This window comes from Achroia grisella, unplaced genomic scaffold (assembly GCF_030625045.1).
Source record: "Achroia grisella isolate CSIRO2021 unplaced genomic scaffold, CSIRO_AGI_Agris_v1 utg241, whole genome shotgun sequence".
NCBI classification, from domain to species: Eukaryota; Metazoa; Arthropoda; class Insecta; order Lepidoptera; family Pyralidae; genus Achroia; species Achroia grisella.
Window position 1 is genome coordinate 123,287 of NW_026712734.1, and position 14,680 is coordinate 137,966.

Sequence of the window (14,680 nt, forward strand, 5' to 3'; positions counted from 1 at the left end):
ACTTACCACTCATTGGGTATTTACTTATAATATACGGTTTCTTATGAATTTTTGGGTGTTGTCCATAACACAACATAAGATTTTTCAGTAAGCTACTGTAACCACATAGGTAGATTGATACAACATTTACTCTATATATTATATATAATAATAAAGCTATTAATTAAATTTATTAAAATAAAATACTTATTATACACTTCAAAATTATATCTATCAAAATAATAAAACTTATATCTTTCTTAAATATTTTATTACAAATATGAAAATACGTCACCTTACTTTTATACAACAAAATTTCTCCAAAATCTAAGATGCTACTGACTGCTTCGAGTGAAATTTTGCATTCCATGACCAACACCAGTTGTACAACTTTACATTGCAACAGTATCTAAACCCATTGTGACTTTTATAAATATCATACCATTTATAGTACAAATATGCCTATAAATTAAGATTAGTGACATCAAGAGTGCCATAATGTACACTCTATTGTTTATGGAGCTAATTTTGGCAATAAATAGTTGCCATTCTGCATCAGGCGGGCCTTCAACTATTTACAAAGTAAAACCGTAATTTATATAATTTTAAACTTTACAATTCCTTACTTACTAGTTTTTCGTAAACTTGTATATGCTTTTGAATAATACTGGATACTGTATGTACCCTACTGTAGTTACGTACCATATTTAAAAAGTTACGGCTAACACAGTTCTTATTTACACATAATATTCCTTTTGATTTCAGTTTTCCAGTTTTCAAATATGTATTGCTCCTATTTATCTAGGTAGATAATAGGTATAGATGAAATAATAAAAAGCAATAAATCAATTCCATTGTCTGTCATCATTTTATCGTTATTAGTTTTTTAGAACGACTTTCGTTATACATCAAAATAACATTAATATTGTTATTGTATACAATCATATACAATTAATCTAGTTACTTATTGTGGTGGGGATTATTATTATATCCAATTATATGTATAAGATAAAAGATATAATAATAAATATAATACCATTATCAACATGTATAAGGCCCCACAATCTGGTCAATACAATATTTAGTATAAAATAATAGAAACATATAGAATATATTACATTACTATGACGCATAAAAAATAATATGATTATATTAACTAATAGTAGTTAATATGTATCTATATTTATTTATTTCATGTATGTATTTCTTTACATAATTGCAAAGGCAATAGTCATTTCATCTATGTATTTGTATATCTATGTATATCTATAATCTACGGCCCTTCATGTTCAAATACTTGTTTTGACATTTGAAATATTCAAGTATTTTCTTTTTTAATTATTAAAAGCATATATACAAAATGAAACAAAAATATTTCGTCAAGTTCTATTGGCAAATATAATAAATTTAAGTCTTATTCTACGACGTAGATACGAAAATCTTAAAATAATTTAATCTGATTTACCTTGTTTTTATGTAAACTGGGATGGTTAATCTTATTTTATAATCACTGATGCACTGGACATAAATCAATAGTGAGCTAAATAGCCATATGGCACAATTTAGTCGCCATCTATGCGATCAATTCTAATAATTCGACTTGAAATATATTTTATATTCGCCTGTTGTATAAATATTATATAATAAAATATTAATGGTAACTCAAAATAATACAATCATTTATACTAAAAAGATTCTCACAATACACTCAAAAGTTTAAAAGGTAATCGGTGAATATGTTCTAAATACCTAACAATATATTTTATAAGTATATTGTACAATTATAGGAATACTTAATGATTATTAAAATATGTATATAAGAAATAAGTACTTAAAATTTTAGTAACATTGGTAACAAAATCAAATAATATTTCTAAAATTAATAGAAGATACTTAAAGTAGTGTTGCCCTATGGCATATTAGTTTTTTTATTTTGTTGTCAGTTGTATCTCAAATCAATTCGATTTTAACTAATCAATTTTTTGGAAACAAATAATTTTTATATGAAGCGATCTATTCATTTTCGCCGTATAATAAAAACATAAAATATTCGTTTAGCAAGTTAGCACTAAACATAAATACATAAGTAAATTGCGGATTTTAAATTATTGTGATGCGGTGAGTATAAAAATATCTCAATTCAACAGGTATGATGATAATGAAATAATTATATACATAAAAATTGTGTAAATAAGTATTCACTTAAATTAATTTGTATTTTTAGAAATAAAAGGCAGTTTGTATTAAGAATGAGAAATAATTGTAAAGCATGAGACTTTGGCTAGTTGTTCAGTGTAGAGTAGAGTTGGCCAGTCTCGCCGATCGGCGTAATATATGTGGCTGTAATGATGGGAATCCGTTTTCTGGTATACGCACTACGCGCACATTAATCTGAAATTACATAACATTACAATAATATTAATCAAAAATTGTTACAAATAAAACCTCTGTATGTTTTTGCTCATACATATCTATATATATTTATATCTCGATAATGTAATACAAGTTGTAACCCGCGACTGCGTCTGCTTTTTTCGCAGATTAAAGTTAGTCTATGGCATTCCTCATAATTCAGTTTATCTTTTATTTACCCATTTAGTCATGAACGGTAACAGACAAACGTATTTATAATATTATTATGGATTAAAGAACTTCAAAATCTTAACATATACGTAATTTAGACATGTTGCAACGTTTATATTTACCTGTACCGATTAATATTATTTACTAATTTTGATGACCCTTTTTGTATTACATTAATATTTAATATAAATACTTATTAGGAACGGAAGCTGTTACTATGTTTACTTGATAAAGCACAATGTACTAGTTGGCTATCGGCTCGAGTTATTTATCTTATTGTAGAGACAGGTGTCGGGTCACAGACAATATATAATACATTATAAACTAGTAACCCGCCCTGACTTCGCATAAGGAAAATATTATATTATACCCTTAAATCTTACTCGGCAATCACTCTGTTGGTTCTTGGTAATCCGTTGATTAGTGTTTGAAATTTCAAACACTAATCAACGATTCATTATTTCCTTCCTTTAGATGAGAGGTAGCCTATTTCAAAAATCTTTAAGGTCCGTTTAGCCGTTTAGTCATGAAAACGGATCAAACAGATAAACTGACGAGCCTAATATTAGTATGATTACCTCGTTCTTGTTCACAGATCTTCGGAAGTACTTGTGGAAGCGAGTGGATAGCGCCCACACGGAACCATGGTCCCTTTCCGCCCACCGGACTTCCGCACAAAATTGCAGCTTCTCAGGATCCATTGCCAACAATCTGTTCAACATCACATACATATATATGTATGAATGTACAATCAGTTCTCCTTAATTTAGAAAGATAGGTTATTTCAGATACATTATTTCACAAACAGTACAATTATATTTGCTTTAGAATAACAAATAAAAGATAATCTACAACACCTTGAAGATATTACTGACGTACAGTTGCAAGAAACGTATACGGTGAAACTATAATATGATGTTCGCAGGTTGGATCCCCACACGATACAAACATTTTTAATTGAACAGAAGTATCTATGTAATAAATAATGTATTTATGTAATTCTATTTGCTGTTTATTACTCGTAGTATAAACACTATATAATTTAGATCTAAGTTGAATAATATACCCAGATTTATTTGCTTGAATAAAAAAGTCTTATTTACAATAATACATAATTATTATTCGCCATCTAGTAAAACTAAATAGAACTTTTGGTATTAGTACCTACTAGGCAAGTAATATAAATACTTAAATACATTACAGATTTTTTATAATATATACAGCGACCCGCCCCGGTTTTGCACGGGTGCAATGCTACTACTATACACGGGTATAATAAAATGTAAATGTAGTATCAGCATTGCATCTGTATAGGTAGGTTTACTACAGAATGTCCTTAATAACAACGTTTACAGTTTTTATATTTTAACGTTTAGAGCTTAAACAACTTACTTATGAGAATTGGTGAGTGGATTCCATGCGGCAATAGCGGTTTCAGTGATGGGACTGAAAATGATCGTGTCATCTCTCGGGTCAACTGCAAGACCGAGACCTTGCGATGACTTGCGACCCACTAGGTTGACTGGCAACTCTGTACCTTCTGCTGGAGGTCCAGCGGCTAGCACCGCTGTAGAAACGCTAAACAATCTGAAATGAAATTAGGTTGTTGATTATTATACTTTAAATTTATAACGACCAAATATAACAAAAACTACATATAAATTGTATCAATTGTATAAAATAATATCTACATATACTTAAATAACAAAATATCTATTTTACTGATTGGCAAATACACCATCATTATGAACAACAATATTGTCTATATTTTTTACTGCAATATCCAGACATTGTTATTATTTTTATATATGTAGGTAAGGTAGGTCCTTTGAAAGTATAAGGGATAAAAGTTAAATAGGTTACATAGGCTTTTATTTGTTTAGTTTGATGATTTATTTAGTTTGTACACAATAATTAATCATTAGGTAAAGCTTAACAAGCAGCCTTGACCTTGTTAAGATTTGTTATCTGTATCATAGTAACTATACGAGCCAATATTATCCATACTGGCCTTAAAAGCAGTTATTTATTGATTAATAAGCCTTAGGTGTAATTATAATTATTGCAAACAAACGGGTTATGAATATCGTGAGAAAGCGACATTATGCAAGCTCCAAGGCTGAAGATAAACTAAAAGTATTGAATTTGAAATCGGAGAAAAGTAAATCAATACCGACAGTCTTATTTGCATCATGCAAGTTTTTACAACAATACGTGTTATTTATTTTGTGCTCTAAATGCAGAAGGTACTACTTCTTCAACTATTGCTAATTAGGAAGTTATTCACAACTGCAGGAGTTGCTGTGTAAGCGGTGTTCTAATTAGAAGTGTAATAATGGTGATAGAATAACGGTATATGGTAATATAAGGTACGTTGACATAACTCCTTAGTCCTGAAGAATGGCAACGAATAATTGGTGGGTACCATACGCTTTACAATGTTACCCACATGTTATACATGAATATAGATAGTTAGTGGTTCAGGATATTAGTAGGTATAGTAGTGACACTCGTAGCATTAAAGTTACTAGTCTGTATCACCTAATAAGTATATGGTCATATCGATATCGCAATAGTTATATATAGTCTTAATATTTATCCAGGATTACCTAACACCGAAACTTCTTCATCATTTTCTTGTTATAAAATTTCCATTACTGCTGTCGCTTACTGATGCTATAATTTGATCCTAGACAAGAACCATTGCACTACGCCAATGCATCGGTGGTTCAGCTAGTAAAAATTACCTGTCTGTGGCCAGTGGTTGATAATAGAGCAGTCCTTGTGTGGGCGAGTGCCCGAGCCCCACGATACCATCCATAAGAGTGAATCGCTCGCCAGCGATGTCGTATTCTCCCAGGTCTGGATCGGGGTACATAGAAGCGTGGGTCACACGCCATGCGTTGTCACGATGCCCATCGTACACAATAATAGCTGAAACATGTTAGAATTGTTTAAATGAAGTTAGTTATTACTTAAGTTTATAAATATGATCAAAGATAACAACACCGACCAATAAAGATTTTTATATAAAACATATAGAACAGCAAATAAGTATACTGCCTATAGGTTGGAAAATGGCAGCATTGTCAATTGATATGAATGGCACTACAAAACTGTATAACCTGATATATGAAATATATACCCAATAACTATACATAATAACTGTGTCAATATATTAAAATTGTATAACATATTTTATATACACATAGGTATAAACTACTTCTTATAAAAAAAAATTCTAGGTTACACTTTTCGTCTAGAAGTCTGTCTTTTATAGCCTACAATTCTCTAAAGTACTAAATATAAACTCAAAATTTCAAAACAAACATACACATTTACTTGTATTGAATAAAAACCTTGTGTCACAGTATTTGTTAATAAATGGCCTGAAATGGAATGGTCTATATAGAAATATTAACTATATCAATAAGGACTTAGATGTTATGCAACCCTGTAATGTTGTGAATTGCAATTGCCAATTATTGCATAATCTGCAATGATTAATTATTAAGGGTTATGACTTTGTCACGGCTTAAAAGGTCATAAATTGGATTCCTTTTGAACATTGCTTTGATCTTTATATTAGAAAACAAGCTTTTTAAAGAATTATAATTGTTTAAATTTATTTAACATATTGCAATCTGATTTTCCGATCAGTAATTACACTGCAGCCAGGCTTTTGTAAAACGAAACAAGTTAACGTAATATAATCGAAATTAGTTACTTATTATTACTTATGAAAAGAATACCACGTATAACACAAGTGATCTCGATAGTGCCCATGGTAATAGTTGATTCATGTCAGAATAGAAAAAATAACGCAAATTCCATGTCATTATTTTTTAACATGCAAACTGGTTTACGCATTACGCAATGTTACAATTTCACCGAATAACCTATTCATCAATTTAATTAGCAAGTACGTCGCTGCCGGGTGTATTACAAGTAACTAGCGTCTAGGGTTACCATCAACATTTGATTGATAAATAAACATCCATCCAAATTCTGGATATTACACGACTGTATTAAAAGAAATGTCACTTAAAAGAAAATTGCACATTTATATTATAAATGAATAATAGGTAGCTATTAGTCAATAAAAGTTATTGTTTAGTGCTAGTTTAGTTGAGTGTAAAAGCAAAAATATTTTAGATACTAACTCGACTGTATGATAATCTTCAAAGTCAAGTAATATTCATTGCGGGGGGTGAATGAAAGTAATTTTAACAATGAAAATACTTGGAAAAAGAAATATGTCAGTCGTCATAATAGATGAAATTCCAGACATTTGCAATGGTAACCCTACTGACGTCACATTTTAAGAGAAAGCACATTGTCTCGAACATTAGTATGTTACACGTCAGTGATCGCCATACGCCGAAACATATGTATACGTTTTACGGAACCGTAACCACTTTTTGTCGAATTAACAAGTAATAATGCATTAAATAACATAGCAATCTTCCTATCACCATTCATGTGTTATCGGAAGTTTGTAGGTACTCTCTTATTAGTGAAAATATACTACGCACACCCACATGCTACATGGCCGTGTAATTTGAATAAGTTCTGTTTCCACAGTTGCATCAACAATTTAATACACGACCAAAAGTATCTAACCTTTTTCCGATCGTTAATAATAGTAATGCGTCGTTTTATAAAAATAAAGTAGTTTAACTATTCTACCAGCCTTTACAGTTAACGGACGAAAAGTTCCCCTGTTCCCTGGTGCGAGTTTCCCCTGCACTTCAAATCCACAGAAAAATTATGGGGTGGCTGAAGACCAACCTGCCCGAAAGATACTACTTTAATCTGAGACTTACCGTCACAACCAGTTCGAATCATAACTTTGGCTTAGGCTAGCTATATCGATTCCCATTTTAATGTGTCAGAGTCAGGTCGGAGTAAATTTTTTGCGTATGCAAATTATGGTTTCAGAATGTCTAAATGTATTTCTGCTTACAATTAGTGAAATCCGTTGCATCAAGCTTTTTACTAACTTTTACTGACGTTCTATCTTACTCGGATCGATGTAATTTATTATCTGTGTTTTAACTGTATTGATTAGCAGAGAGAGAAATTTAAATTGATATTCAAGGTTTTTGGTGTCAGCCAGATTCGATCTTACAACCTTTGTGGTTTATAAGTTAGGGAAGTAAGCTACTAGGTCATGAGTGCTACGACTCTCCTAATCTCCAATAAAAACAGACAGGCTAAGACTTTTAAAGGTCATTACACAATTCTAAAGTATTCATTTCCATTAATGACAATGTCGGTGGTTTACGGTTTAGCAAACTGCCTTACTTCCGATTGTCGAGGGTTTGATTCCTCGCACAGTGCAAACATTTTGTATTTATGAATTTGGTTCTTTGTATTAGTCAAAGTATTTTCTATGTATAGGTATTTAAAAAAAATGTATTTTAGCTTTTCTATCAGTTTTCAAGTACTCAAAACTTAAGCTCTGCTTAGCTTGGGACTACATGGCGCTGAGTTAATGTCCAGGGTTACTACTATTATTAATCAGGTACATATACAGGTAAATTTCAATTTATAATCTTATAAAAATATTGCTTTAAATTATTTTTTACAAAGTTAAGTTACAGTTTAAGTGTCACATACTTTAATGCCAACATAATATTTAATGACATACAAAGAAAGTGAGCCATCTTGCATAATATTCACCCACTTTTAGGCTTAGCTAGCAGGTGCGTCTTAATTTATCATTTGTCACGAGTTGACACACTTACTACGTACTACTCCACACGTGCTTTTCTTTACGGTGAGAACAACGAGAATCGTGAACGAATGATATATGTTGCATAATTCATAATTTAATGGAGACTTAGACCTGTGTGTTTAGGTTAGGTTTTAAGGAATTACTCAATGATTAAAGCAAATAATAATACTTATCACGATACAAGTAATTAAAAAAATGTGAAAAATATGTAAGTTCCTAAACAAAAAGCTAGTTTTTAAAAGAGCCTATGAAACCCTGTGCTTTCACAGGTAAACGCATAATCAATGGTTAAGATTATTTTTTCTTAGACAAGCGAAAGGTCCTATTTACATATATATATATTAAAATAAAATACCTGGAGCGACAGTATCGCTGATGTAAGCAAATATGTTGTCACAATTTGAATGGAGGGAAGAAGGTGTCCTTGTGTCATCTAATACAATGTTGGTAAACAGTGAAGCTGGACGCAACAGCTCCCGGGGAAAGTAGACACTTCGTACCTGAAATATTTTAATAAAAAGGTTTAAAGACATCGGTTTAATAATTAAATGTAATATAAGAATCGCAGGATAAGTAAATATAGATAAATTAGACGTATGTTTGCAAGGTGAGTGGTTTAGGATCGAACCAAATAGCGAATTATTATCCGAGTCTACAATTATAAATAGAAGGGTACAATCGTAATCAATAAAATGGCTGCACTACCCATAATATAAAATATGGAGAGTTTTATTAAACAGACATAAGGAATCTCCATATTTATAAGGACTTGAGATGAGATAATCTCTACATTTATGTCCGCTGCCACCTTTCCACTAACATGCCGCTATCATTCTATACACAAGCAAGGTACTGAAAATCATTTTCATCATCGGTCTTAACATTTACATTCATTTATTAGATTTTCCTAACAACTTTGAGGTGATATATGTATATAAACGGACGATAGACTTAAATAAAATAATATAAAAAACAAAGCTTGCAAAGGGCAAAAACGAGTTCATCCATTTTGTCCTATTTATATTAAATCTAAGCTTAAAATGTTAGTAAGTCAGTTCATGTTTTGTTTCAGTTCAGTATGCCTAAACGAGCCTTCATTTTAATCGCGTAGTAAATTCGTCTTTTTAGACTAATCCATTAACCATTTATTAAATACTATTGTACATAATTTAATATTAAGTTAAATTAGATAGATAGAGATTATACATTTCTTTGTTTTTACTATTCTAGAACAAAAAAAAAAGTTACTTCATTAGTTTCTTAAAACTTTCAATAGATTGAAATATCTGACTAATTAAAAACTGATCATAATTTATATAATTAATATCGCCTCCAGTTATCGTGAATAAGTATCTGCCGGCATGCACAATTGCTGCAACCGTGACAGACCACGCCTTTTCATCTAACAAACGGCCTCGGTTTTCAACTGTCAATGGTATATAACCACAGATTGGTCATAAATACTAGATAGTTGCCATTTCATTGGTAATAAACTATTACCTGTTTCTGGAAACGAAGTGACTGAGTATATTTAGAGTATATTTTAGTATACACATCATTAGATTTGATATTCTATAGTTTATAACTTTCTTTTTTTTATTATTGATGATGACGTCATGATGGCTAACTGACTTAACTTCAGGCTCATCTTATCTTCCTCCGCTGGTACCTACCTCGCCAGTCTAAGCAGTTAGTGCATGCACAAATTCATCATCATTTATTTGAAAAATCCAATACATCGGAAGTCAGTCAGATACGGGCATCCTAATAACTGTCTGGCTGTGTATTAACAACCTAATAATAATAATTACTCTTAGCTAGGTTTTTCGTTTCAATTAATTAAGTTATTATTACTACACAGTACCGTCTAGGTACAGATAGAATACTTTATTAGGTATTCTGAGATTACTATCTGTACCTATACAGTACTATCTAGTATTTCTGTTCTGAGTTTCTGTCGATGCTTGTCTAAGGACGTGACAGTTTTGACACCTCAAGGATAGTTAATTTAAACTTTTCAAACAAACGTTCTTATACCTTTAAGTACAGTTATAGGTACGCATGATATAACTACTGTCCTTTCTAAATAAACCATTCACAATATAAGTATAATTATAGTTCCTGTTACGGATCAATAGAATTAACTATATATATTATACTATGCGCCAGACACGTAATCGAATTATTTATATAAACTATGAACTGGATTCCACCAGGCTTTCACTTTACAAATGTCTCCTACCTAAGCCCTGTAAGCCCTATACCACATTGTGATGTAATCTAATAATATAGAACAATAACTTACTGTATGTACATATATTTATATGATGTATGTGTACATCATATATCAAGGAATTAATCAAATTAAATTAAAATACTATATATTTCACTACATTATATCATTGATGGTGATATAAAGTAACAAATATGATTTGTTGAGCTATTAGGGTGCCAAGAACAAAGCAAAATATACTTTCTATATAACCTTCATTCATAGCACTAAAAGAATTTGTGCTCAAACCATGGTAATACTGAATTGAAACCTCGATATGTCGAAGTTATTGTTATGTGTATATGTATGCAGTAGGTCGATTTAATACTAGGGAAATGCGTGTTATAACTAACTAATAACGTAAATATTTCACAATAATTAGACAAAATGAAAATTTAATTATACAATAAATTATATAAAATATTAAACAATTTTAATAGCTACTTAATAATTTCTGGGAAATGTAATGGAAATTAAACTAATTAACCAACGCGAAACCAGTTTGCGTTTCTATTATTGAACTTCCTCTAAATTAATGGAAAAGAATATTTCTAATTATGTTCTAAACTTACAAGGGTTCATTTAAGTTTACGAGGTTTATTCATCATTAGTGATTGATTTCATTAAACAATTATTGATTAAGTAAAGATTTCCATCGATTATTAACTCGACTAGACTTCACATCTATTAAGTCAAAACACATCAATTCTAAATAGAATTATTTTTCAAACACAGAACTATATAAAAAATATGAGTCGATGTGGTATACTCCTTTTTATACTTATTCTATTTAAATAATTTTGCCTTAAATTGTATGTATTATAATAAAATAGACTGTTAATTACAATCATTATAAAATTCTCTATAAAGATGACTAAGTACTTACAACAAATTATCAAGTGCATCTTATGAATGGAGCATTGTTTATAGTCATAACGGAAACAATAAAACAAATTGCCGACCATGATCGAATTAAGATCGCGTTTCGATCTTGAAATTAAATGTACCTCTAATTTCGTCACAACTGTGTAGTAATGTTGACACGCCTTCACTATTACGAGTATGACAGAGTATGATTATCTACTGAGCATACAGCGACAATATGCAAGCATTATAACTCAAACAGTATGTGTGTGTGTGTTGTGTGAATGAGTACTATTTAAGTTTAATTACACTTTAATTATAAATAAATGCAGCTTATTCACACGTCACCAAGAGACTATTCTTCATTATGGCTAATGTTTTGTTTTAATAACAAATTTAAGTGATTGGCTATTAAATTTTATATTTAAACAAGATTTGTGTACAACAATCTCTCTGTTCTCTTTCTCATGTAAATCAGCCGTCAAAAAAGTTTCTTCTAAAGTTTTGTTTCGGTTCGAAATGTGTGAAAGTTATAACGTATAGAAGCATGACATTCCTCAGGAATAACAATGTATGAGGGGTATTTACCACTCACATAACATGACGACGTGATGTCCGTGAAGGTGTATCAATACAGTACCCACATTATAAATAAGCCATCACCTCTTTAATAAAATGAATAATAATAAAAAAATATAATAATTTAATAATAATTAATAAAAAAAATTACGTAACATATAAGAAAATAACTACAGTTTTAAATTTGACCGCGTATCATTATTTATACATATAATTAGTAGAATCAAAGGATCTTATGGGAAAGTAGACGGCCATAAAAGATTTTATTTACCCGCTGCTCTTCAGTTTATCACGGCGGTTGAAACACTGCCGACATATCGGTAATTCAATAAAAATAAAACGTGGACAATGGTTCTTTCTAATTACACGTATAAATATACTGCAGGTATTATTAAACTAAATATACCTATATATGTATGTGGCACATAAGTAATGTATATACCTACTATGCAATTAGTTATTTACTTTCATTTCATAAAAAAAAACATTATATAATATTAGAACAGAATTCAAGACTATCGCACAGTGCACAACTATGTGCATACACTATTACCCTACTTGCGTTTTACATTTCCACACTTAACTTTTACTTTATTTACTGTCCGTGAATTACGCATGAACGACTCTAACATTAATCAACATCAAACTGCACTGCATATAAATAGATGCACTTTGTTGTGTGCCTATTATTGTGTACTAAACAAGTGTACGCTACTGTATAATACTGTATACATATATTTTTTGAGAACTATTCAGAACCTATTGGCCACAGCTGACCTTTGAGGTTTGCCGAACGAAAATTGGGGTAAGGACAGAGGGCACTCCAAGCCCGCGAACCGATACAACTTTTATCTTTGCTAGGGATTCGAAACTCTTCTCAGGCTGTCGTAATTTTAATCCCCATTTGAATGGGACAGGGGATTAATCAAAGAGTAGATTATCCATCTCATGGGAATTGTTATCTATACCGAGCAGCATCATAGTTCCTTTAAAATACACCAATATTATTCTTACTCCTGTTCCTAATAATTAAGAATGTTAATTCTACTGCCTGGATGAATGCCAGGTTTGTTTTATTATAATACTAAACACAGACGGGAAAAGGATTGTAAGTAATGTGGACTAATATTTCCATTTCAATTTACTATGTCAGGTTAACCTCCAAGCGGTACTTCCTGGAAACCATCGTGAATGGTGAATGAGCTATATTGGGCTAACTGACTTGACCTCATCCTCATCTTATTCTCCTCCACTGGTACCCCGCCAGCATAAACCATTAGCGCAGGCGGATGAAACATTCCATTATCATCCATAAAAAATATACTAAAATATCTCTATGATATTACAACACACACACACACAACTATTATCATTTTTTTATATCTCTGTATATAATTAATCCATCAATATATGCTAACTGCAATTAGGTACAATATACATACATACGTGTATGTTTCTGAGTTACCCGGGTTTGAAATTTAGGCCGCCCACAGTTTATTATTTCCCCACTCACTGATATAAGCTATTAAGTATTGATGAAGATTGTGAGGTTATAAACATTTGATTGAAGATATTATATAAATAGGCACCAACATAATATAGTTGCTAAACAATAAACGTACCTATAGACGGAAATATGATTGTGATCTAAACGATTCAATCAAACACGACTAAAATAGAAAACGGAATTATAACAGTTGTAGTATTGTGGCTAAAATTAATTACAAATAGATACGATAAAAAAATAATTACTTATTATTCTATCGATACGCAATACAAATTAAACGCTCACTAGCCCTTGCTTCAATTTTTTTTTTCTAAACATCCGTACTCCGTGCGGGCAAAATAAACTATGTCAAATTGATTTTGCACAGTTTAGAACAATAATTAAAGCAAGTTGTTTCTTTATTACTTTGAGAATTATAACCACAATACAATTCCAATTCCCATAGATAAATAACTATGGGAATCATAGCTACTTATTCTCTTAATAAAAAGAGTACTTTTCCACAACACAACCTTTTTATAAATGCACAATATCCAAGATAGTACCAGAATAATTTTTATTCAAGTTAGCCTGCCCTACCTGCTTTTAAATTTCGAACTTTCATTTAGCATAATAAAAATAGTTTTTTTTTCTTTTCTCTTCTTTTGGCTCCGGCGGTTTGTGTTGCCCTTAGCCATATAAAAATATTTAAAACAATATTTCTTTCTCTTTCGATGGAACCCTAAAAACGGTATCTATGTAATAAGTTTTAATATAATTAGTGGAATCTTGATTGACCAAACAAGTTATCTCATCGATCAATAATAGTAATAACGTCCACGAGTGAATGAACATATCATCAAACAGGTTAGCGAATTATTATAGAACACATAAATAACTGAAATTACTGACGCAGTACACGGTCAATAATTATACCTGTCGAAATGGACATTAACGGTAATAAACTGTTGTTGCTAATATACAAACAATTAATTATATTTACAAACTTGTTATAACTTGGTTATCTGGAAATTAATAGTAATAAATTAATCTGGATCAAATCAAATGAGGTGATACTTAAGTTTCTAACTATTACCCTTAGGGAGGGAAAGGGAATTGTTAGTAATGTGGATTAATGTTCCCATTGCTAGGAATTTACCTCGTTAGGTTGACCTCC

The 14,680-nt window shown here is 30.8% G+C and overlaps 1 protein-coding gene across 1 annotated transcript in view; it reads right to left on the minus strand.

The window, feature by feature from the left end:
* Positions 1-325: 325 nt before the first annotated feature.
* Positions 326-14,680, minus strand: part of LOC131842473 (protein yellow) — a 34,011-nt gene continuing 19,656 nt past the window's right edge. Inside the window, exons 4-8 of the mRNA XM_059190997.1 lie at positions 8,658-8,802; positions 5,310-5,496; positions 3,955-4,149; positions 3,141-3,273; positions 326-2,370 (exon numbers count right to left, since the gene is read on the minus strand). Coding sequence (XP_059046980.1) covers positions 2,269-2,370; positions 3,141-3,273; positions 3,955-4,149; positions 5,310-5,496; positions 8,658-8,802 — 762 coding nt within the window. The 3' untranslated portion in view covers positions 326-2,268. The remainder of the gene's footprint in view (positions 2,371-3,140; positions 3,274-3,954; positions 4,150-5,309; positions 5,497-8,657; positions 8,803-14,680) is intronic.